General features: G+C 41.0%; 1 protein-coding gene across 17 annotated transcripts in view; it reads right to left on the reverse strand.

Moving 5' to 3' along the window:
* Hdac9 (histone deacetylase 9) overlaps positions 1 to 27545 on the reverse strand; it is an 855384-nt gene that overhangs the window by 249274 nt on the left and 578565 nt on the right. For all 17 annotated transcript variants that reach the window (XM_060367035.1, XM_060367042.1, XM_060367053.1 and 14 more), the window contains one exon: positions 5602 to 5782. In XM_060367035.1, coding sequence (XP_060223018.1) covers positions 5602 to 5782 — 181 coding nt within the window. The remainder of the gene's footprint in view (positions 1 to 5601; positions 5783 to 27545) is intronic.

The following is a 27545-nucleotide window of genomic DNA, read 5'->3' on the forward strand; positions in this document are numbered from 1 at the left end:
TGCCTTGGGGCTATGGAGGACAGAAGAAGGCATCAGGTCCCCTAGAAATGGAGTTACAGACAGGTGTGACCTTCTACGTGGGTGCTGGAAACCAAACCTAGTCTTCTCGAAGGGCAACAATTACTCTTAACCTCTGAGGCATGTCCTCAGTTCCTAATGACTCTTTCTGAGGCATGTCCTCAATTCCTAATGACTCTTTCTCTGCAGTCTTACACAACCCATACCTCACCCTCCTCTCTTCCAGTGGTTAGTTATGTCATTTGTTTACTATACTCTGTGTGTTTGAGGCATGTACCCAAGTGCTATAGTCAGTGAGGACAGAAAAGTCACATTTTCCCTTATAGATTCTCCACAAATCAACAGTATTTAGAAATTTTGAGAGAAAACAATAACAATCCAGTGTGTTATAAGGGACTATACTAAGCTTTTGGGCTTAGTTGGCTAAGAACGTTTTCTTGGATGAATTAGCCTCTTAAAAACTTTTGAAATGCCAAGGATATGCTGGAGTCAGCTCTGATTAGAAAACACCCTTCATGTATGTAAAGACAGCAACAAACAGGAAGAAAGGAGGGAAACTTCACTTTTTCTTATACTGAAATGTTTGACTCATTTGTTTTCTACTGGTTGTACTCTTTAGTGAATACCAGTTAAATACCCTAATTATTTTCTTGACTTTTACACTTACTAGTTTAGTTTAAGCACCATGATTCTATTTCAGATTCAACTCTCACTAAAATGGTAGCGGCTTAAAGAAATGATTGATTAGCATGGATTAGGTCTGGCAACCTAACTGATGAAAGAAAGAGCTCTGTCAGTTACACAGAGTGGCTGGGGAGGTTTTGTGTCAGTGAATATATTTAGAATAGATGCACAGCTACTCTCCTCTAGGGCGGTACTCTCATCAGGAAGAATACATTTCCCTTTCCTGAATTAGCTGAACCTCCAAGAATAAACGCCATTCCCAGGCTTTAAGGAATGCTGAAAAGTTCTTGTAATTTTAAACCTACTACTGTTTTCAAACATGACATAAAAACCCATTGGAGAGGGTGGCAGCCTGCCTTCACCCGATACCCTCCATCACCACCTCAGTGACAGGAACTGGCATTCTCTCTTTCTGCAGATGTCCTAACGCAGGTGTCCACAGGCCACCGGGCTGTGTTACTGAGACCATGTAGGTCTCCTTGGCAACTGATGACATGAAGACATTTTCTCCGTAGAGTGCCTTTCTCTTGTTTACATTTTTGCTTTTGCGTGTTTTGTTTTTACTTTGTAGAAAGGAGGCTATGAGTCAGCCTGGGAAAATAAATATTTGCAATAAAAATTGAATGGTTATTCTTAAATATTATGAGAGCTCCAGCTCAGGGGCCTCCAGGCCCCATGACTGAAGTACATGGTGACTTTACTAAGTAGGGATTTAACTTCTACTTTCATGGTACCAGAAGGCGACATGTATGCTTCCAAAGGTCCTGTCTAGCGATCAGTGTATGAACCACAGTGACGGTCGCCGCATGGCACAATAACCTCTAAAAGCGTACAGGCATTGACAGTCACTGTCTCAGTTAGAGTTTTGTGGCTGTGGAGAGACACCATGACCAAGGCAATTCATGTACATAAAACGTTTAATTGGGGGCTGACTCATCGTTTTCAAGTTTCCAAGATTAGTCCATTATCATGGTGGGAAGCATGGCATCATCCAGGCAGACTTGGTGCTGGAGAAGGAGCTGAGAGTTCTACATCTATATCTTGATCTGAAGGCAGCTCCGAAGAAAGACTCTGTCACTTTCGCCAGACTTGACATATGCATGAGGGAGACCTCAAAGGCCCACCTCCTCAGTGACACACTTCTTCTAACAAGGCCACACCTCCTTCTACAAGGCCACACCTCCTTCTACAAGGCCACACCCCTTCATAGTGCTGCTTCCCCATTCATATGCGGAGGCATAGTCAAAACACCAAAGCAAGCAACAGCTCTCTCATTGTACTTAAGACAAGCTCACCCAGAGGGAAATCACGCCTAGTAATGGAAAGCTAGCCAACTACTTAGAATTATTGAAGTTGTGGATCTTTTTTGAATTATTGAAGTTGTAGGGAAACCTATAACCCCTACTACTAAACCCCCATAATTCCTAACTATATTCTAAATATTTGTCCTTATACTCACAGATAAGTGTAGTCTTCATCTAGCATCAAAACAAAATAAAACAGACGAGAAAAACACAAAAACAGGCAAGCAAACAAAAACCTTTTCTATGCAACAGATATAGACCACTACAGAAAAACACAATCAGTCAAAATGTAGCGATGTGCAGCAAATTCCCAAAGGGTACATCCAAATTACGAACCCCACAACAAAGGCTCAGGGATCATTGCAGAAGAGACAGGCAGGAACACTGTAATATCTAGAGAAATGAGGCATTTACTGTGATACTGTGTGGCCTGGGGCTATCAGAGGCTTACACTTGTAATGTCGCACCAACATGACTGCCTAAACATGAGCTGAACAAGGACCAGAGCAACAGATGTGCAAACATGGATGGGCGAAGCCGAGGAAGCCTCATTCCTACACAAAGAACTACTGGCAACTAAAGGATGCTGAGAGTGGGGCACACAGGCTCTGACCTCTGTCCCACAGCAGAGCACCCCAAATGACTATCCAATACCAAATGGTCATCCCTGAAAACTTCACACAGAGGAATATTTTGTTACGGCTATACACCCATCTGTGAGTGTATCATGAGAATGAATATTACATTTATATACGCACATCTATGAATGCATATATCTACATGTGTATATGCATTTTCCTAAGGATCAGGGAAGAAGTTATTGCATGAAATACTTATTTTAAATAATTTTTCAAAAAAAACATTATTTTTCCATAATGAGAATTGGAGTTTGAAGATGTAACGTCTTTTAATTTGAAAGACAATAATTAGGCTCTTTTCTACATACGAATTCATAGTGAGCAACCCATCACTCCTGAGCAGAATAATAGATATAAAACGCCTTCCCTTGCAGTATATTCTATCTGAACTACTGAATCCCCAATTGTTTACTATGCAAATTTTATTTGCTGACTAAACTAAACTGGACGCCAGTTAAACACAAGTCTCTGTTTTGTAAAAGAGAAGTTTATATAATCTTTCCATATGATAAGAAATTGTCTCATCAAATCCATTAAAGATTAATGGGTCTTAAATTTACTACATGTTAATTTTTGCATTATGTGCTCTGATAAGTATTGACCTAGAGGTATGATGAGAAAGAGAGCAGTATTCTGAGATGGCTCAGTCTGTGGTTTGAATGATCAGGTTATAGCCAATGTCATGTTCATATTAGCGTGTGTGCAATCCCATTTCCATCTGGACTTTTCTAGACCTTACACAACCTGATCATTTGACACCTTGTTTTCTCAAACTTATAGGAACTTATAGCTTATATAAGTTATAGCTTATATAAGCTTATAGCTAAGATTCAAGGATCTTGCCTCATTCATTCTTCATTGAAGAAACATGGAGCTGAGACATGACTCAGCAGTTAAGAGAACTGGCTGTTCTTCCCAAGGACCTGGCGTTGATTCCCTGGGTCACAGGAGTCACAGAGGCCTTCTTTTGGCCTCTGCCAACACTGCACAAAAGTAATGTACAGACATACATGAAGGAAGAGACTCATGCAAGTAAAATAAAAATAAATAATAAAATCTCTGAAGATTGAAGAAACATGTGAAATTAGAGGAAGAGAGAGGGTGTTAGGAAAGGACCACTCCTCCAAATCAAGGGCAGGTATTATGTCTGTAGGGTTACAACAGCAGCCAGCAATGCACAGACCAACACCAACATGAAATGAGTAGTTAAGCACTCTTTTCAGTAAAGGAGAGTTCTTCGGTCAATAGCTCGGTAGTGGGACAGTTACCACTATGTAGTCCATTAGGGATGAATACAAGCCACTTTCATGAAAATGGCTATTCAGGGTGTAACTACTGAGGCTGCTGCTTTTGCTAGACTAAGGAAGTATTGAACAGAGATGGCTCTGTGGTTGAAAGAGCTCTTTTCTCTTGCTGAGAACCTGGGTTTGGCTCCCAGTAACCACATGGTTGTGCATAACTATCTGTAACTCTAGTTCCAGAAGGATCTAAAGCCCTCTTCTGTAAATGCCAGGCACGTATGCCATATGCACACACACATACACACACACACACACACACACACACACACACAGAGAGAGAGAGAGAGAGAGAGAGAGGGGAGAGAGAGAGAGAGGAGAGAATGGGGGAGCAGAGGGAGGCAAGACTAATGCTCATAATATAAAAAAACAAATAAATATGAAAAAAAAACATTACTGTGTTTATTAAGGGACCTTAGTTTTGAGCAAAATTTTTCTAAATCTGGAGAAAGCACAGATATGACTGATCCCAAAGGCTTCCACTGACACTGGGCTGCAGGTGCAGACACTGTGCGATCTCTAGGCAGATTTTTCAGTGCTGCAGGAAGTAGAGATCTGGTCAGAGGCTCTGCTGATGTGGAGAAGAAAATATGCCCACACTAACAACTAGAAGGAGATGCTGCTGTCTCCTGGTATAACTAGGTATCAAATTAGCTCTTAAATACTTTCTTGAAAGATTTCTATCACTAGTTAAGTAATATGTCCAATCCATTAATCGATTTTTAATTTTAAAATATGATAACTGATATCAAGGCTCTTGACATGATTTCCAAAAATGTATTTTAGCATTTTCAAGCTCAAAGTTTTGCATGAGGTCATAGATACCAAAAACCCAAGCTCCAAATCCTGAAAAACGATTTAACAATGAATCTCAGAACCCACAGGAGTCTCAGGGGAACACATGCATACCTTCTCCCTTGCTACCCATGGCATGACTCTCTTAGGGCTTTAGTTTCTTTCATTTGTCCAGCCACAGTGTGAGATCAAAGGTATGATACATAGACCCTATTTTTGGCATGTGTTTCAGACCCAACCTTCTTCTGGAGTTGCAATTAGATGCTTCTTTTTGCCTGTAGCCAGGCTCTTAAATATCAAACACAAACACGGCTGTAGGAAAAAGGAGATGTTGGCCAGAGAGCCCACCCAGAGGTACATAATAAATGGTCATGCACCTAACATACATAGATTCAAGCAAGGCTTGCCTTGGTACCCTTGACTCCCATGAGCCATTTGTGTGGGAAGTCAGAAGAAAACACCGAAACAAAACAACTGGTGAGGAAAAGATCCTTGTTGGAGCCAAATGAGGAAGCCAAGCATCATAAATTTCCTTGCGGCCAAGCTCGGAGAAGGTAAAAGTCTGAAGAACACTGCTGAAAAAATGTGGTAGGGATTTTTTTCTTTCCAAGGGGGATCCATGCACCTGTTGATGTATTTTCCAGGCCCTTGAATGATAACAATTTATGAGGCCATTAATACTAAGCCCAAGATTTATCAGATGTGCTGTCTGTCTTGTGGCCAACATAACCTCATAAAATCTGGGTTGCATCGGGTTAAAACGAAGCATTCTGCTATTGGAGTTATTCGGAGCATTTAAATCGGCTAATCCTGCAAGAACGACACTTTTCTCCTGCCTTTTAAAGGTTCTCGAGTGATTCCTACCAGTGGCAGAGGCACGCTGGCTGGGACAGTCTGCTGCTGGGTGAGGTAACGTGGAGGCCGCAGGGGAAGAATGGGTCCTGGACAGGAGTCCGTGCTTCTCCAATCCGTCGATGCCAACCGCAGCCAACCGAGCCTGGTGCGCTGGGAGTGCACATGTGTGTGATGGTTCCAGCAAGGGTGGCTGCCAAGGAAAGGGCGGAAAAGAAAGAAATGTGAGCCCAGCATTGAGGAAGACATTGAGAGCCACATGTCAACAAATTAAGTTCAAAGACACAAGCAGTGTGAAGGGGAAAGGAACAGAAAAAAAAAAAAAAAAAAAAAAAAAAAAAAAAAAAAAAAAAAAAAAAAGGAGGGCAGGAAGGAAAAAAATCAAGATCTTACTAACATCAATAAATCCACCCAACAGGCATTTGCACGTTGACAGCCATCCCTGCTGCCTAGTGAGGAAGGAGAGGAAGGCAGGAGGAACTGGCTCAAACCGCCAGTTTGAACTGATTGAAGGAAACAGATATTTAACCCCAGGAACAGTCCTAGAAGGCAGCACACATAAAACGAAGAGCCATCCAGGTGCTCTTAAACTGCTCAGGAAGCTTGGTTCTGAACACTCCTCCCTGCATTTCCATCACTGGTACTGTGAATGAAATTTATGAGCACTTCTGAAATTGCCAGTTAGCTGAGTATGTTTTGACACCTTTCAGTTTTCACATGACGGTGTAGGGCGACAGTGTTTTGTCATCATTGGAAGAGGAGAATATCAATACTATAAAATCACAAGTAGTGTCATACTCTTGGTTGTATCTTCAGTGATTTAACTTTTTTTTTTTTTTTGCTTTTAACAAGTTATTCAGTCAGAAGACCAACTTTAGAAGCTTCTGGTTGATTTATTAGTTTATTCTTCCGTGTCTAAGAAGGACAATCAGCAAAACATAGCCTGGCAGCTAATTTACTCATCAAAAGTGCAGTGACCACTTCATCTTCTCAGTGGCAGGAAATTCATGTTTCCTGCTATTTTTTAATGGATCTTTCCATGGAGACAGAGAAAATAAATGAAGGTGGAATAAATCTCGATTTCACTACTATTCACCATGTTTAACAAAATGTAGCCAAAGTATAATGAAGTTCTTAAAAAACAAGCTTAAATTGTATCTATTGAAAATGTGCGCAGTCTTCTGCTTTGACTTCTCTTTTCAGGACACGATACTAATGCCATCTTCTCTCAGCAAAGGGCTGTCTTCACCTTCCTACAGTTCTAGGTGTTTCCTAGCACCAGCACAAGCCGTTATGTCATGTGCATCTTGAATTTCCAGAATGTGATAAGATTACACATTCTGGAAACAGTGTGTAATTTTATCTAATTGTCACTTTGTATAGAGACTGAATTAATGTTACTTACAAATATCATAGTGGTAATTGTTAACTGTTTACAGTTACAAATGTGTGCAAACATTTTTTGATTTAGAAAAATTTACATACATACTCTGAACTTTAAGGGGTTGTTATGAGGCCTGAGGGTGGGGCACAGTTGAAAGAGTCCTTGCTCACTGTGCTCGAAGCTCTAGGTTCAATTTTCAGAGTACACAAGTGAGGTACAGTGGTTCCAGACCCAGAAACTAAAAGCAGGACAGTCTCTGGAGTTCAAGGTCATCCTTGGCTACAGAGCAATTTTAAGGCCAACTTCAAAAAGATCTAGCTTCAAAAAATCTATGTATTCCTATAGTCTATAACTATATAACTAGTCAAAGCTATAGGATGGCTTTGACTAGTTATAGAGTTCTTACTATAATAGTAATATAATAGCACCTTTACAAGAGTTTAACTCTCTTGTTTTCTTTAATGTCACTATGTTTAACGGCCCAAGGGTACAGCTATGAGTGCAAAGAGTATCCTTTAATAAGAACTTAACATTCTGTTAAGGACCAAGTCATAATTCTGACTTTGAGTTCAAAAAGGGATCTGAAATGTATGAGTAAATATTGACCTGAATATTTCATGGGCACTCTAATTTACCTCTGTCTCTTCTTCCAAAAAGTATTAAAGTTGAATTTTATACTTCTACCAGATTCATTATATGCTCATTAGTATTATACTCACCTTTTAATACTGATTAAGATGTTAAATGTGAAGGTGTTTTGTGGGTTTCTAAAAGTTTCATCAGTTCTGGCACTAAGCTCATTGTGTCTAATGAATTTCTTGCTTCTGATAATTCATGTTTCTGCTTTTTTGTAACACGTCTTTATGGGATTGCGAGACTCCATGCTAATCCTTAACATACTTCAAGCTTTACAGAGAACATTTTTGAACAGCCCCATTAAATACTATATCTCTTTCTGTTAAAGTATCATCATGTTTGGATTTTCTCTTTTCTGACAGCTTTTTATCTATTCAAGCTAACAGCCTACAGTCACTATTTCTTGAGTTCTGATTGATGCCTAGCATTGTGCTAGTCTGTTAAGGTACATATCACAATTATAAATATAATGAGTACTATATGAGGAAAAGTCAAGGTGCTTTGAAACTCTCCTGAATATAAAGAATAGATGAAACTGATAAAGAAGGTTCCAAGAACTTTCGTCTTAAGAAAGCAACATTCACGTCAAAATGTGAAGGGTAATTGAAGAACACTTTGAAAATGGACACTAGATACAAGAATTCTGACACACTTTCTGCTACATTTTGTCCCATGGCTTTTCTAAAAGCTAAAATGTTTTTTGCCTGCATTGGAAGTCAGAAGCCATGCTTTTCTCTCAATAACACAATGGTATTTCAGACGGTGGGAAAACAACTACTGTAAGGACTCTCTTCAAACAGAACCACCTATCATCTTTCTTTTTTGCACAGTGCAATTTGTGCGTTCCGTGGACTTCAGAGAAACCCTAAATACAACTTTAAAGACTCATAATTTGCTAATTTATAATTATGATGTAAGTGGCATGTCTGAATAAAAAACTTTCCAACCCAACCAATAATAGCCAACTTATCCAATGCCCATCATTATGGAAATGCAGTGCAGCTAAGAGGCAAATTGCTTGCTTCATAATAGTTATTTATCACATGTGCTCACTTAATGCCTGATATTACACACAGAAACTCTGTTGTGCTGTTAGGGGGCAAAGTGAATTAACCATCACTCCTGATACTACAGAATATCACCCACATTTCAGCATCTTGTCTCTAGCAAGTTCCATGAAGATATGAACTTTGCCTGTTACTAATTCCCCAGCAACATTTCAACCACAGTAGGTATGAATATGTTGACTAATCAAATTAATAAAGAGATGTACAAAGCTATCTTTAAAATCTCCCATTAACAACTGTGTAAAACAAGAAAGAATGTAATGTTACAAATATAATACAGCATAGGGATATCTGAAAAATTTATGAGAAATGGAGTCCAGGTCAAATAGTTCCCGAAGATAATAACACCATGAAATTGGTTTGGGGGGAGAGAGATATGTCTGAGTTAATTCAGGTTTATTTTTAACTGATTCTTTTATGTGTTTTTCAAATTTTCTGCCTATCACATCTACTAAATTTTTAATTAATAGAAATGCTTGGTGTTTGTTCTTTCATGTATTTAAGTAGGGCAGATGTATCATCCCTGGACTAACAAGGAGACACGGTCAATCACATTCACACTTTCACACAAATAGGACTTTAAAAAGACAAAAGTTGGTTTCCTTCAAGAAATCAGTGACTGACATCAAGCACCTTTACGATGAATCATGGCTTTTAATGGACAGAAAAGGCTGTGACTATCTAGGAAACAACCACATAGAACAGTATTGTCCACTGATAAAAAGCTCACTTCTGTGGGTAGAAAAATCATACTGAAATTTTTCCTGATGGCAACTCTTTCATGAACATTTTAAAATCTGAAATTAATGAAAGAACATTTTGTCATTTTATGTTGCAGTTCTGAGTATGAAAGGATATATTTCTTTCCTTTATTGTCAGAAAATTAAATGTCAAACTGTTCAGATTCTACAGATTTTTTTGAACTGTACATTTAGCCAAACTGGCATTTCATTTATTAGCTCTTGTAGGAAATGTGCCATTCTCCTAAAGTACCATAAACATGTCCCCTTAAAAGTACTTTTGAGGGAAAAAACAAAACCCTTATAAATATATTCAGGCTATGTAATTAGGGATAGCCTGATATAATTAGATATAATCAGAGATGTAAGACAGTTTGCCTCTGCAGAGTGTAGGGTATGTAGGACCATCACCTACCCCTCCCACTGACAGAAGCTCTCAGATGACTTTCAGGGACATTATCATGTATCCATTTCATAAAGTCCTCCATCTTGCCTAATGAACATTAGTACCTGGGGCCCCACCTTGCTGGCAGGCACTGAATGCTAACGGATGTGCAGAGCAGGAAGACTTCAGGACTCTGTTTCTGTGACTGTGCATTCCATTGTGCTCTTCTGATCTCAGTGCTTGCTGCTACTTCTATGAATGCTGTTTTAAGGCCTCCAGATTCTCACTTTCATCTCAATAGTTGCATTATTTTTTTATGATTTGGGTGTTCACTCATGGGCTATCAGTGTTATAGCTTTAGCTACAGCAAAGAACAAAATTTTTAATGTTTGACCTTTGAAACAATCAGAGTTGTTTGAATTGATTTCATAAAAAATAAAACTTAAAAGGAAAAGCAATAACAAAAGAGAAGAGATCCGGGGAATAATAATTAGAATAAAACCATCTGCCTGGTTTCCACTTTAAATTCTATTCCTAAAGGCATTTCTCAAAAAACAAAACAAAACAAAAAAACCAAAAACACCTCCTTTTATTTTTAGTGTTGGGTAAATTGAATTTCCTCTTTGACTCACAGTGTTTTGAATTTCAGAAATATCACTTTTGAAAAATAAAAACAGAATTGCAAGAATCCCTAGAGGTTATTATAAAAGATGTCACGTGCATTTATATATTAAGGCCTTTGTATTGTTCAGGATGGATGTATAAATGGTGGTTAGTTTTAGACATTGTAAACTTAAATGCACGTTAATAATTTGCAGGTAATTTTTAAATAAATAGAAACAACATGCAAACTTTAAGGTAAACAAGAAAAAAAACTTTAAGGGGGAAAAACAGAAACAATCTAAAAATAAATGAAAAAAAAAACATTTGAAATATCTCTGCAAACACAAACCTTAAAGTGAGATTCTAGAAAAAAAATCGCCAACTCTCAGTAAGCACAGATGATGGGGATGTACTCAGTTTCTAGCTAAATTACAGAGGCAGCTAAGCTGCTTTGGCTGAACCATATTAAAGGCAAGAATTGTACAAAGGCATAGAAGGCAAATAATAACATAAAATAGAAGCAAAAAAAAAAATCCTTATGCAGCCAATTTGCCTTTTAAAAAAACAAACTAGATGTTAGAGAGAAAATATCAGAGACAAGAGAATGATATCTATAAAACAATACAAATACTTAATTAACAAATTTTTAAACTTTGAGGAGCCCAATAAAATTGATTCAAACGTTATAAAATTAACTGGCAGGACTAGTAGAATCAACTGCAAAATCCACATGGAGAAGAATTTTATAGTAACTTTATCGCAAAATAAAGCTAAAGATTTTAACTAAGATCGCTGAATAGACTGAAGAATTGCTTAATTTTTAACCAGTAAACATATTCTTTCCAGGCAGCCCACATCAACCATAACCAAGCTGACCACTCCAATAAAGCAAACGGCAGCAAGCTTCTGATTTATATCTACAATGAACTCGATTCAGCCTCGCAGAGGGAGCTCTGGGTGCAACCATAGGGATAGACCGTAGAGAGACCAGCCGCGCACAAAACCCAAATCACAGGAACACGTGGAGACTCGATACACCTCGGAGGCGGTTTACAAGTTGTCAGGTGAACAAGGAGTGTCAGTGAAGTACACACTTCGTGAGCCCATGGAGAAAGAGTAATTTGGGCCTCTCTAAATGTTGCATGCCAAAAAGAACTGAAAGTGCCTAAACATAAAGGCACAATTGTTTCAGTTTAAATAATAATAATAAACAATTGAGGGTGCTGGGGATAAACCCAGGTCCTCTGGAGGAGCAGCCAGCGCTCTCAACCCAGGAGCATTAGCTCCATCCGGCCAGTGTGCACTAACCTGCTCCTCTTCTGTAAACCCAAGCAATGGTTATACAACAGCATAACGAAGTGACTGACCGTGGGAGAACACTGGAAACCAACAGCAGAACAGGGTAACCGGAGAGAAGGGTCTTGACTCCCACTACCTAGTTAACCTTCACAGCCCGGAAGATGGGAAGAAATGATTGTAGGAGTCAGGAGAACATGGCCCACCTAATCAACTAGGCTCAGAGGGGCTCACAGAGACTGAGGCAGCAAGCATGGAGCCTGCGTGGGTCTGCACCAGGTCTTCTGCGTGTATGTTCATGGCTGTTCACTTGGTGTTCTTGTAAGACTCCTAACAGTGGGAGCGGGTGTATCTCTGACTCTTCTGCCTACTCTTAAGACTCCTCGTTGTCCTGGTTGCCTTGTCCTGCCTTCATGAGGGCTTTCAGCTTGCCTTACCGTATCTTGTTCGGCTATCAGCCTCCTGGAGAGCACTCTTTTCTGAAGAGGAACAAAGGTGAGTGGATCTGAGGGTGAGGGGAGGTTAGGGGACCCAGGAGGAGAGGAGGGCGGGAGGAGGGGGGGCTGTGGTTGGGATGTACTGTATGAGGGAAGACTCTATCTCCAGCAACAATAATTTAAAAGAACAGACACTTTCTGAAGTTGAACTGCTGTAGATATGATCAGCGATCCATGCTGGTTTCTACTTTCGGGGCCCCAGAGACCTCCCACTACACTGGGCAGGCACGGTGCTGTCTAGCAAATTAAAATAAGCAGAATATGAGAACTCAATGAGAACATACTGCTGTTTGAGGAACATGGTTGCCCCGTGCAGAGGAACAGAGAGTGCTATCTTCAAGGACTGAATGACTGGTTAGCCAGTGAGCATGGTTAGAGAGAACCTTTGTCTGGACGTCAGCTGCATTCTATCAGCTACTCATCCCTTCTCCAACTCAATGGCCCTAAAAGCTATTTGTTCCTCCTCCACAGTCCTGGCTGTCATTTCATCCCCAGGGGTTCCAAGGCGGTGCTTCTAGTTGGTCATGCCCACCACAGCAGCGGAGCAGACTGCCACAACTCCTGCTAACCACTACAAGACACATGCAGGTCTCAGTATCCGCTGTACCCTGTCCGATCACGCATTGCTACAAAGTGGGTGTGGCTGGAAAAGATCACTGGATGCTGTTCTGGGCCTTTCCTGGTCTAGTTGTGGGATAATTTCTCATTCTTCTCACCGCTGTTGGTGCAGCTGGTAATAGGCAAACCTACACATAATACAACCAATAACCACAGTGCCCGAGAGAGCTCCCATTGCCTAACTGGAGTGAGAACTCCCGCATAGGGTCCACACCCATTCTTGGTTGTATCTGCGCTAATGCAGACAATCTGTACCCATACCTGCCTGACCTGCTGGGCCATCTCCACCACTGGGAGTCCTCCCTAGGGCCACTCTCTAGATAACAGGAAGTTTCCATTGCGCTGGGTTTCCACCCCCTCCACCCCTCAGTGCCTACAATCTGTTGGGTCTGCAAGATGTGCTTGGAAAATAATGGGACAGAACTTGTGGGGGTGCCCAACCCATGTCTGGTTTAACTTAAGGCCCATGCCATGAGAGGGAGCCTTTTCAGTGACCTGTTGAAACGTGGGGAGGGGGGACCCTAATTCAAATATAATGTTCAAAGTGCCCAAAATTACTGATCATAGCACAAAATCCTACAGAGATTACACTATGGTCCCATTCTAGCGAGAGTCAACACTGAATCACAAACCAACACTGCAAGGCATATCTTCAAAAGGAAGACAGTTACTCAGGCCATCTGCCAATGTGGTAGAAATATTTGTTCCTTCTACTGGATGTGCAAACTTAAACGGAAACACAGAAAATAAGGGCGAGAAGAGGTAAAACGACATGCTAAAGGTCATAATTCCCTAGTAATAAATTTTAAGACCTTAAAATGAATGAAAGGCCTGATAAAGAATTTCCCCACAAGTGATTTTAAAAGGCTATGTGTATCTATTACATCTTTCTCCTCCTAAGGCTCGGGTATTATTGTGGAAGAGTGAAAAGGCTATAGGAGCCAGAAGAAACGTTTTTTCCTGGCCGCAGTAGAGCAGTCACACCTATGAACTCACAGATGACAGCACATGAAAGCCCTGGGGAAACTCCAGCTAAACAGATTCCCAGCATGCCATGGGCCAGTGGGCACAGAGTCCCACCCCAAGCCAAGGAGCCAATGGTAACTGATAGTTCTTGGAAAAGAGAGTTAGCTTCCTTAAGGGGTATGACCCCGGTAGGTCTAATATTTGCTAGTGGACAGCCCCATAACAAGGCATCACTAATGGGACTAGATATGAGAACAGAAAGTTGGGTGGCTATGGAAATAGAGGGTAGATCTGGGTGGACATGGGGAGAGGAATAAAAGCATATAAAATGCAATGTATGAAGTTCTCAACTAATAAAAATATTTTAAAGGCTCATTTAGATCTAAGAGATCATAAATAAAGCCATGCATGTGTTCGAAAGACCTCCTCCACTTCCATCTCACCCCAGCTTATCAGCTCTCCTCAGGACTGGCTGCAATTGTCCTCCTCTGTGGCCTAGCAAGGCTGCTCCCTCCTCAGGGAGGGAGGTCGTCAAAGAGCCAGCCACTAAGTTCATGTTACAGACAGTCCCTGTTCTCCTTATTAGGGAACTCTCTTGGACACTGAGTAGGGATTCTAGGTTATATCCATGAATGGTCCTTGGTTGAAGTATCAGTCTCAGAAAAGAACCCTGGGCCTAGATATTTTCGTTCTGTTGCTCTCCTTGTGGAGCTCCTGTCCACTCCAGGTCTTACTATCTCCTCCTTCTTTCATAAAATTCCTGCACGCTGCTCAAAGTTTTGTTATGAGTCTCAGCATCTGCTATTATACACTGCTGGGTGGACTTGGAGAGGGCCATGGGAAGAAATGAGGGAGGGAGGGTGGAATTGGGAGGAAATGAGGGAGGGGGCTACAGCTGGGATACAAAGTGAATTAAACTGTATTTAATATAAAAAATAAAAAAATAATTAAAAAAGAGAAGAACAAGACATATTTTGGAATATGTTCAATAACTATAAATTTTAGATTGCAGTAGCGTGGTTTTTCCCTTTGGGCATAATATGATCATCCTATAGCTATCTTAGAGGAGAGACTGTCTCAGCCAGGTTGTTATGGCAATGTAGTGAACTGAACAATACAGCCTTAGTTAGGTCTATGGCGATGATAACAGAGATGGGAGCTGTTAACACTCCCCGCTGGAAGGAAGGAGAGGTCTTTTAGTCACTGGGCTTTTAGTCATTCCTCTCCATAAGCCTCTGGCTTCAAGCAGTCTTAGAAGATGTGGGAGTACAGAGGAAGTGGAAAGGTAACCAGAGGGCAGACTCCAGCTTCCATGAGGTCCTCCTCCCTGAGTAGGTCAGATTTTATGGTGATGCAGTTGTTTCAAGGTCACCCTGTCCCCCAGCCCCTCCCCTGCTCTGTAAGTAAGCCTAGTAAACACACCGCTCTGCCATGTTGGGCTTTCCCGTAATCCTTACTTTACCAGGTGGTCAGCACTTTCTTTGAAATGAACAGATGTTTGTCCACACTTCTGCAGGGGAGGTTAATACAACACAGCTAAAACAAATCATTTGAAAGCAACAACAGACTGGAGAAAATGGAAGCAAGAGTATCAGACTACAATGAGATACTATTATACCACAATGCCGTGAGAATGTGGAGAGAACAAAACTGGGGTGTTAGATATGAGTGCACTCAGTATGAACATTATGGACTACAAGGGCAAGGTGCCTGACAAAGCCCAAAACAGAATTACCGTAGGATCCAGATATTCAGCTGCTGGGTAAATACTCAAAAGAATCAAGGGGATGTCTGTGTGCCCATGCTGGCATCAGGAATGCTCACAACAACTAGGTCATTTAATTAGTCTAGGTGCTCACTGAGAGATGAATGGACATAACAATGAACAATAGAATAGTGTTAATCCAAAGAGTGTTAACCTGCCCTTTGCTGGAACTGGAGTAGTGGTAATGCTCTCAGAGGAAACATAGGTGGAACTCTTTTTATCTATAAAACCAAAGGAACAGGGGGAAAGACCACAGACACGTTAGCCATCATCTAGCTTCTCTGCTTCAAAAGATGCTAAAAAGTAAGGGAAGTAATAATCCAGATGACAGAGACACTGCGTGAATTATATGACACTCCACATGTATCTAGAATGTAGAGGAGTTTTACAGCATTAGAGTGGTTGAAGATGGGCAACCTGATTTAAGCATGAGAGAACTTTCTAAGAAGGCACTGTTCTTCAGATGAGCACAGGAAAAGATGCTCAGTGCTAATGGCCACTAGACTATTCTAAAGCCAAACTCCAATGGGATGAACTGGGGGCAGGATGTTACTGTCAAGGGGTAAAAGCAAGCATTGGGTAAGATGTGTACAGATTGGACACACTGATAATGAGAATGCAAGGTGAGGCCACGTTACAGTTTACAGTTTGCTCAGAAAGTTAAAACAAAAATACACCCTATGACGCAGAAATTTCAAAAGTATGCATACATTTGAAATAGCATACTTCCATATAAAAGTCACATCTGAGTGTTCAATTCCTGACAGTCTAAGGTAAAAACAACCCAATGGAATGCTTGTGTGCATCCATGAGAAAGAAAGAATAATGAGTGGGGGGCTCAATATGGATGAACGTTGAAACTGTGAAAGGAAGAGGAGACAGTTACAATAGAATACAGCCAGCGCCCACAGAAAAGCTGGGCATGTGAGGCATATCTGTAATTACAGTTCTGTGGGAGAGGTTTCAGCTGGATCCTCAGACCAGCCAGTCCACCCAGTCAGTGCGCTCAGACTCAATGACAGACCCTGTCTCTAAATATAACATACAGCCTTGCAGAGGCAGACACCTGATAGTGACCTCTGGAACATGTACCTGCATTCACACATGTACACAAACATACATTATACACATATGCCTCCATGTAAAATACATTATGGAAACAAAAGCAGGTAAGTGGTTGTTTGGGTTATGTGCTGGGTTGATGTATTACTGCTAATGGGTGGGAAAATAACATGTTCTGAAATTGACCATACAAGTGGCTACATAGTATGTTGACTGCATTGAAATAAATCACTTAATTGTTTACTGACAGTCATGAATGGTACAATGTGAATTGTGTCTTAGGTATAGTACAAACGTATTTTTTTCTACCAATAACCTAAAATTTATTTTAAAATGCTTATTTTCTTTTGATGTCATTTTGATTTACTCTTGCAGTATATAGATAGTAATATATTTTTAGAGTTTGTAGATATAAATGGATGTGTCTATATGTCTATGCAATTATGTAATTACATATAAAGATTGTAAAAACATTTGCTAAAGAAAATGCATGTTGAGGGGAGGGGCAAGATGGCGGCGCCGGGAGGACTCTCATTCTGAGCAGCAGCAGCAGGATCAGCACAGTGACCAGTAATCAGAACTCGCTGCCATAAAACACAGTCATTGTGTTTCCCAGGTGAGAGGACACCCCACAGTGGGGGATTCAATCAGCTTTTAACTCACCCGGCCAAACTGTGCAAGAGATCCCTGTTCCGCCAGACGCTTGGCTACCAGCTGCCGGCCGCCAGCCCCAGCCCCAGCCCAGAGCCACAAGCCAGTGTCTCTGGTCACGGTCCCAGACTGAACCGTGCGCACCACACTATCAGAGACTGGAATTTTCAGTCTCGAGATAACCCCACGGTACAGGAAACGACTGGGACTGGCCTTAGGTCACCCAGACATCCCTGGAAAAGACTCGGGTTCCACGGGCACCCCGGGAGCCAGCCCGGAGCCAGAGCCGGGGACCCAGGCTCCAGCACCACAGAGCTCTGCCTGCCTGCGCGCCTGATTCGCCACCTGAGATAGAACTGTGGGCACCAGGGCACCAGCGAATGAGTGTCACTGTCCAGTGCAAACAACAGGGAGGGAAACGGCTGCTCTGATCTCAGAGCACTCAGCCGACACCCCCAGCCTGAAAAGGTCCCCGGAAAATTACCCAGCTTAGGGAGGCACCCAGGCTCCCAAAGGCCGCAAAGGCAGACACAGGCAGTTTCTGCGCACCAGACAGCTGGCTGAGACTGAGCTGCCATCAACCAGCTGTGCTCCAAGCACAGGCAGTTTCTGTGGCCAGCCAGCTGGCGGACACTGAGCAGTGTGCACCAGGGCAAAAAAAAGACACTGGGAGTCCGTGACTCCAGAGAATCCACAGGGAAGGAAGGAAACTGTACTGACTTAAATCACCCAATCCTTCCCTAGAGAAAGTCTAGCAGACCAGTGGGGCCGAGGCATGATCACTCAGCTATGCTCCAGACACAGGCACAAACAGTTGCTGCGCGCCTGATGTCCAACTGGGTCACAGCAGCTGATCATTAAATTTACAACAAGAAACCCAGAAACAGGGCAGCTGCCCTCAGGACTTCCCTGGGTGAGAGGAGAACCCTCTCGAATAACAAAGACCACAGTTACCACTCAGGTCTATATCTCTGAGGTGAGCAACTCCTGAAAAAACACCAGCCATCCAGGGACTATACGCAAAAAGCTGAGAAGACATCCTTCAGGAAAAACCAGCTTTCTGCAAAGGGGACTCTCTCCACCACAGGATCCCCAGGAACCACCAGAAAATAACCCCAAACACCTAAGATAACACAATGGGTAGAGGCCAGCGTAAAAGCTCAAGCAACAAAAGACAGAGCAATATGGCATCTCCAGAACCCAGTTACCCAGGGGCAAGTAGCCCTGGACACCCCAGCATAACTGAAATCCAAGAAGATGACCTAACATCTATGCTCATGAAGATGATAACAGAGGAAACAAATAAGACATGTAAAGACATAGAGGAAGATAAACTCAAACAGAATATTGCCATCCGTAAAGAAATAGAGGAAGCTGCAGCCAAACAGTTTATGGCCTTTAGAAAGAAAATGCTTAAAGCACTGAATGAAATGAAAGAAACAGAGTTGAAGGAACTAAAAGAAAAACAGGAAAGTACAATCAGACAGGTGAAGGAAGTAAACAAAACAACTCAAGACCTGAGATAGAATTGGAAAAATTAAAGAAAACACAAATGGAGGAAATAATGCAGAGGAAGAATCTAGGGAAGAAAACAGGAACTACAGAGGTAAGCATAACCAACAGACTACAAGAGATGGAAGAAAGAATCTCAGGTGTAGAAGATACAATGGAAGAAATCGATGTATCTGTCAAAGAAAATGTTAAATCCGAAAAATTCTTGACACAGACCGTCCAAGAAATGCAAGACAATATGAAAAGACAAAACCTAAGAATAATAGGTATAGAGGAAAAAGAAGACTCCCTTCCTCAAGGCCCAGAAAATATTTTCAACAAAATCATTGAAGAAAATTTCCCCAAGCTAAAGGAGAGGCCTATTAGAATACATGAGGCCTACAGAACACCCAACAAATTTGACCAGAAAAGAAAATCCTCCCGCCACATAATAATCAAAACAGTAAGTATACAGAACAAAAACAAAAACAAAAAAAAAAAAAAAAAACTAAAAGCTGCAAGGGAAAAAGGCCAAGTAACATATTAACATATAATGGAAAACCCATCAGAATCACACCTGACTTTTCAACAGAGACTATGAAAGCCAGAAGGGCCTGGACGGATATCATGCAGACCCTAAGAGAACACAGATGTCAGCCCAGGCTACTATACCCCGCAAAACTCTCAGTCCTCATAGATGGAGAAAACAAGATATTAAATGACAAAAACAAATTTCAACAATACCTACAAACAAATCCAGCATTACAGAAGACACTGGAAGGGAAAATACAACCCAAGAAAATTAGCTATTTTCAAGAAAACACAGGAAATAATTAACCTTACTACAGTAAAACAAAAAGCAACCAAGCACACAACCTGATGACCACAGCCAATATAAAAATCAAGGGATCTAACAGCCACTGGTCATTAATCTCTCTCAACACCAATGGACTCAACTCTCCAATAAAAAGACACAGATTAACAGAATGGATATGTAAACTAAACCCAGCAATCTGTTGCATACAAGAAACACACCTAAGACACAAAGATAGACATTACCTGAGGGTAAAGGGTTGGAAGACAACTTTCCAAGCAAACAGACCCAAGAAGCAAGCAGGAGTAGCCATTCTAATATCTGATAAAATAGACTTTCAACCAAAATTAATCAAAAGAGATGGGGAAGGACACTTCATACTCATCAAGGGAAAATTCCACCAGGAAGACATCACAATCCTGAACATCTATGCCCCAAATACAAGGGCACCCACATTTGTGAAAGAAACATTGATAAAATTTAAAGCACATATAGATCCCCACACATTAATAGTGGGAGACTTCAACACCCCACTCTCAACAAAGGACAGGTCAACAAAACAGAAATTAAACAAAGAAACATTGTCTCTGACAGAGGTCATGAATCAAATGGACCTAATAGACATTTACAGAACTTTACACCCAAACACAAAAGAATTTACCTTCTTCTCAGCACCTCATGGAACCTTCTCCAAAATAGACCATATAATGGGTCACAAAGCAAGCCTCAACAGATACAAGAAGATTGAAATAATCCCTTGTATCTTGTCTGATCACCATGGAATAAAGCTGGACCTCAACAATAACAGAAATAGCAAAAAGCCTACACACACATGGAAACTGAACAACTTGTTACTAAATGACAGCTGGGTCAGGGAAGAAATAAAGAAAAAAATTAAAGTCTTTCTAGAAATCAATGAAAATGAAGACACAACATACCCAAACTTGTGGGACACAATGAAAGCAGTGCTAAGAGGAAAGTTCATAGCACTAAGTGCCTTCAAGAAGAAATTCGAGACAGCTCATTCAAGCACCTTAATGGCTCACTTAAAAACCCTAGAAAAACAAGAAGCAGACACACCAAGAAGGAGTAGACGGCTGGAAATAATCAAACTCAGGGCTGAAATCAATCAATTGGAAACAAATAAAACAATTCAAAGAATCAATGAAACCAAGAGCTGGTTCTTTGAGAAAATCAACAAGATCGACAAAACCTTAGCCAAGTTAACTAAAAGGCAGAGAGACACCACCCAAATCAACAAAATCAGAAATGAAAAGGGGGATATAACTACAGACACTGAGGAAATCCAAACAATCATTAGGACTTACTTCAAAAGTCTATATGCCACATTGACAATCTAAATGAAATGGACAATTTTCTTGATAGATTTGACTTACCAAAGCTGAATCAGGACCAGGTAAATCAACTAAATAGACCTATATCCCCCAAAGAAATAGAAGCGGTCATCAAAACTCTCCCATCCAAAAAAAGCCCAGGACCAGATGGCTTCAGCGCAGAATTTTACCAGACCTTCAAAGAAGAGCTAAGACCAATTCTCTTCAAACTTTTCCACAAAATAGAAACAGAAGGAACATTACCAAACTCATTCTATGAAGCCACAGTCACCTTGGTACCTAAACCTCACAAAGACTCAACAAAGAAAGAGAATTTCAGGCCAATCTCCCTTATGAACATTGATGCAAAAATACTTAATAAAATACTTGCAAACCAAATCCAAGAACACATAAAAGATATTATCCACTATGACCAAGTAGGCTTTATCCCAGGTATGCAGGGGTGTTTGGTGGTTCAATATACGGAAATCCATCAATGTGATCCACCATATTAAGAAACTGAAAGAAAAAAAAAACACATGATAATCTCCCTAGATGCTGAAAAAGCATTTGACAAAATCCAACATCCATTCATGTTTAAAGTATTGGAGAGATCAGGGATACAAGGCACATATCTAAATATAGTAAAGGCGATATACAGCAAGCCTATAGCCAACATCAAACTGAACGTAGAGAAACTTAAAGCAATCCCATTAAACTCAGGGACAAGACAAGGCTGCCCACTCTCTCCATATCTCTTCAACATAGTGCTGGAAGTCCTTGCTAGAGCAATAAGACAGTTGAAGGAGATCAAGGGGATACAAATTGGAAAGGAAGAAGTCAAATTATCACTATTTGCAGATGATATGATAGTATATGTGAGTGACCCCCAAAACTCTACCAGGGAACTCCTACAACTGATAAACACCTTCAGCAAAGTGGCCAGATACAAAATTAACTCAAAAAAATCAGTAGCCCTCCTGTATACAAAAGACAAAAGGGCTGAGAAAGAAATTAGGGAAACAACACCCTTCACAATAGCCACAAATGACATAAGGTACCTCGGAGTAACCCTAACCAAGGAAGTCAAAGACTTGTATGAAAAAAATTTCAAATCTCTGAAGAAAGAATTAGAAGATATGAGAAGATGGAAAGATCTCCCATGCTCATGGCTTGGAAAGATTAACATAGTAAAAATGGCCATCTTACCAAAAGCAATCTACAGATTCAATGCAATGCCCATCAAATTACCAACACAATTCTTTACAGACCTGGAAAGAAAAATTCTCAACTTCATATGGAATAACAAGAAACCCAGAATTGCTAAAACAATCCTCTACAATAAAAGATCTTCTGGAGGTATCTCCATCCCTGATCTTAAGCTGTACTATACAGCAACAGTTTTAAAAACTGCATGGTACTGGCATAGAAACAGAATGGTGGATCAATGGAACCGAACAGAGGACCCAGAAATAAACCCACACACTTATGGACACCTGATCTTTGACAAAGACGCCAAAACCATTCAATGGAAAAAAGATAGCACCTTCAACAAATGGTACTGATCCAACTGGATGTCTACATGTAGAAAAATGAAAATAGATCCATACTTATCACCCTGCACAAAACTGAAGTCCAAGTGGATCAAAGACCTCAACATAAAACCAGACACATTAAATCGGCTTGAAAAAAAAAAGTGGGAAATACTCTAGAACTCATTGGTACAGGAGAAAACTTCCTGATCAGAATACCAACAGCACAGGCTCTAAGAGCAACAATCAATAAATAGGACCTCATGAAACTGAAGAGCTTCTGCAAAGCAAAGGACACCGTCATCAAAACAAAGCGACCACCTACAGATTGGGAATGAATCTTCACCAACCCTTTATCTGACAGAGGACTCATATCCAGTATATATAAAGAACTAAAGAAGCTGAAAAGCAGCAAACCAAGTAATCCACTTAAAAAATGGGGAACAGAGCTAAACAGAGAATTCTCTGTAGAGGAATATCGAATGGCAAAGAAGCACTTAAAGAAATGCTCATCCTCACTAGCCATTAGGGAAATGCAAATCAAAACAACCCTGAGATTTCACCTTACACCCATGAGAATGGCCAAGATCAAAAACTCAAGTGACAACACATGCTGGAGAGGTTGTGGAGAAAGGGGAACCCTTCTCCACTGCTGGTGGGAATGTAAACTTGTACAACCACTCTGGAAATCAATCTGGTGCTTTCTCAGACAACTAGGAATAGCACTTCCTCAAGATCCAGCCATACCACTCCTGGGCATATATCCAAAAGAGGCTCAAGTACACAAAAAGGACATTTGCTCAACCATGTTTGTAGCAGCTTTATTTGTAATAGCCAGAAGCTGGAAACAACCCAGATGCCCCTCAACTGAAGAATGGATACAGAAATTGTGGTACATCTACACAATGGAATATTAGTCAGCAATGAAAAATAAGGAAATCATGAAATTTGCAGGTAAATGGTGGGATCTGGAAAGGATCATCCTGAGTGAGTTGTCCCAGAAGCAAAAAGACACACATGGTATATACTCACTCATATCGACATACAACATAGGACAAACCCACTAAAACCTGTGCATCTAAAGAAAGTAAGCAAGAGAGAGGACCCTAACTAAAATTTCCAATCCCCATCCGGAAAGGCAAAGAGGAGGGACATCGGAAGAAGAAGAAACCAGGAAACAACCTAGGAACTTACCACAGAGGGTCTCTGAAAGCCTCTGCCCTACAGACTATCAAAGCAGATGCTGAGCCTGATGGGCAACTGTTGGGCAGAGTGAATGGAATTTTATGTAAGAACTGGGAAATAGTAAGAGCTGGAGAGGACAGGGTCTCCACAAGGAGAGCAACAGAACAAGAAAATTTGAACACAGGGACTTCCCAGAGACTCATATTCCAACCAAGGACTATTCATAGAGATAACCCAGAACCCCTGCACAGATGTAGCCAGGGCAGTTCAGAGTCCAATTGGGTTACATAGTAATGTGAAGAGGGACTGCCTCTGACATAATCTGATTGGCCTGCTCTTTGATCACCTCCCCCTGGGGGGGAGCAGCCTTACCAGGCCATAGTAGAGGATAATGCAGCCACTTTTGATGTGAACTGATAGACTAAGATCAGAAAGGAGAGGAGAACCTCCCCTATCAGTGGACTTGGGGAGTGGCATGCATGCAGAGGGAGGAGGGAGGATGGGATTGGGAAGGGAGGAGGGAGGGGCTTATGGTGGGATGCAGAATGAATAAAATGTAATTGATGAAAAATTAAAAAAAATAAAAAAAATAAAAAATAAAAAATACTCATAAAAAAAAGAAAATGCATGTTAACTGGAAAACAAAGCTTTTCTTTGGTGTCAAGCGTAAACTCACCTTTCCTAATATTATAGTTAGGGTTTCTATTTCTGTGATAAACACCATAACCAAAAGAAATTATGGAGGTTAAGGATGTTATCCTACAATTCTCAGTTTCTATTCCATCATGGAGGGAAGTCAGGGTGGGATCTCAGGACAGGAACCTGGAGGTAGGAGCTGATGCGGAGACCACGGAGAAGTGCTTCTCACTGGCTTGCTCCTCCTGGCTTGCTCAGCCTGCTTTCTTATAGCACTGAGGACCACCAGCCCAGGGTAACACCCCTCACAGTTAGCACACAGTGAACTGGGTCCTGTACCAATCGTTAACCAAAAAAAATGCCTCTCAGGCTTGCCCGTGGGCTAGTTTTGTGGGGACATTTTCTAAGCTGAGGTCCCAGTTTTCCAAAGACTCTGATTTGTGTCAGGTTGACAAAAAAACTCTGTAGCACACCTAAGCAGAGAATAATGCATCGTGTTCCTGCTGCAGGGCACAGCGGGATGCTGAATCCCAAAGGCAAATATGGTGCAGAGTGGAAGGGGAACTGACCAGAAGGTTGGGAGCGCCAGTGGGAGTGTGCTCACGACCTTCTGTCAACTTCCTGCAAGGGCCAAGGGGGGGCCCTGATGGCAGAGGTCAGGCTGAGGCAGATGAAACAGTTCCTTTGTATGCTCATTGGTCACTTAAGTGAACTAAGTCACACTGCTCTAGTTCTTGTTGTAAACATGTGTCTTTGTCTAGCATGTTCCCATGACAGAGGACACAGGTGGACACACTCAGAAGGGAAATTTTGTATATTCAATATCCTCATGTTGAAATCCCCCAGAAGCTATAATGGATAGTTTACAAGGCAAGCTCATGGACAACAGAACATTCCAAAGCTCCCAGCTACAGCCTATCCACAGGATCCATGGGGAATGCGTTCAGTTGTGGTCAGTGTTTGTAAGCTTGCCTGGGAGGGTCAGTGAGTAGAGTCCTAACTCGACAGTTGACCTGCCGTGTCCCGAAACCTAGTTAACAACAGTGTGCCTCCATACAACAGTTTTGGTAAAACTCACTCCCAGTCACACCAAGTTCACATGCAACTCCTGCACACTAGCAAATTGCCTACATACAAGAATTTCCCGAGGGAAGACTATATCTAATTTGTTTGCATTATGCATTTACTTAAGGGGAGTTGGTTGAGAAATGTTTAAGAACCAGCCACTTTGGAGCACTTTTGGAAAGTGAACTCTTTAGACCAAGGGAAGCTTCACCCCACTACTACACACAAAAGAAACCACATCCAAACTAAATTCAATAAATGAGTAGTCCACAATGAGTTCTTTCTATCACAATAGTGTAGTTTTTTTTTTTAATCTTTTATTTTTTTTCCTTCAATTGCTTTTCAGCTCTATGTTTTTATAGTTGCCTGTAGAAAAAAAATCAAGAAGCAGATTGAAGTTATTTTAATTATGTAACAGCCCAGAGGAAGATGAAATTGTACAATGGCCTAGACGAACATCTTCTGTCTGGTCGGTGGCCAATGGATGGAGAAGGCTGAACAATAGAGCTGGCCTAGAAATAAGAGCCTGGAGATAAAGAGAAACGCTAAGTCTGCCTTGAGGATGATGAATCTCCTGAGTGTTTCCTTTATTTCTCCCTTAGATAATTGGAGTCCAGATATAAAATAAATCATAATGAGAGAGAAGACAAGCAATATAAATCACTCCTTCGTGGGACACATGGGTTGGATAGATTTATATTGAATAAACGTTCTCAGCCTGGGATTTCTGCAAGAATTCTATTGGGTTTAAATGCCTGATGTTGTGTGCGAATTGTGAACGTGTTCACCGTGACTCTTCTCAGTAGACAGTCCAGAACTTTCCTCACAGAAATAGTTAATTTTGAAAGTAATGTCATGAGTTGGAGTTCTAAGAAAAGCTGAATAAGTGGCTGTAACAAAAGACCGCTAATTACATCTTTTAGTTCTGTCTGTTGATCTAACAGTTTTGAGGCAGATAGTAGCTTCTGCTGGATTTTCGGAAGCATGGGGGTTTAGTCAAACAGTTGGGTCAAAAGAGCATGATTAAGACTCTCATACGTTTTCAGCCTGACAAAACATTCGAACTTAGAGGGTTCCCCTATATTTTACCACTGGTTTCTAAAATCAACTACTTTGCATGGAAGTTACCAAACACAAAATATTCAGAAACTATAGTTGCCTTTTATTACTATTTGCCATCTCTCCCACAGCATGACTATGTCAAGGCAAGACTTCCCGTTTCTCTTGTCAATGAACTAGAAATCACTCGCAGACAGCACACACTAAAGTGTTAGACTCCCAAGTACAGCAAATAGAATATTATATAACCTACATGTACTCTGATATCTTCCTAAGAAGGAGTAATTTCTTCATAAACGTGGCAGGTTTTTCAGGGAGCACACAGTTTAGGTCACAAGATAGAAAACGGTTACTTAAACACGTCAATATAGTTTGTATATGAAAATTACTTATTTCTTTCACAATTAAATATTAAAGAATATACTCTGGTACATTTGTTAATGTGAATGTATCCATTTATCTCAAGACAATTGCTTATTTGAAAGTAAGTCTTTATTAAATATTTCCTCCAACTTAAGTGTCCAGGACAAGACATTCGTAATCTGAAAGAGATTGTGGCATTATTGCTTGATGCTAGTGATCCAATCTCTACACTAAGGATCTATGTTAGAAACTAGGCAATAACAATGGTGAATAAAGTAGACGCCTTGCTGCTCTGTAGGAGTGAATAGTCCAGTTAGAAAGATGTATATTCCAGGAGTGCAAATGTGCAAGTGCAGCTGAGGGGAGACAGATGGGTATAATTTAAAAGCCATCAGGGAAAGTTCTGAGGAAGACGAATATGAAGGAGAAATATGAGATAAAGATAAGGATGAGAATGTGGATTAGCAGTGAGCCAGGGAAAGATGCCCCTGCGGAGGACAGCTCAGGAGAACTCTGGGAGTCCTGGCACCTTAAGTGGCACAGAATGAGTGAGGTCAGTCAGCTACTGCATGGCTCCTGCCGCTCAAGCTTCTCAGCATTGAGCACTTCCTGTGGAAAAGGCCTAAACCAGATGCCAACAACAGCTTCCAGGTGTCAGGATCTGGAGACTGGCTATTACATGGAGCGAACAAGAACAGATCTGCATTTTGAACCAGTCATGCCAGTAGAATGAGAAGCCACGCTGTGAAGCCATAATTTGTATTAATGAGAATAGAGGCTTCTGTGGAAAAAGACGTAGCTGAAAGT

The sequence above is a fragment of the Meriones unguiculatus genome, chromosome 1 (assembly GCF_030254825.1).
Source record: "Meriones unguiculatus strain TT.TT164.6M chromosome 1, Bangor_MerUng_6.1, whole genome shotgun sequence".
NCBI lineage: Eukaryota > Metazoa > Chordata > Mammalia > Rodentia > Muridae > Meriones > Meriones unguiculatus.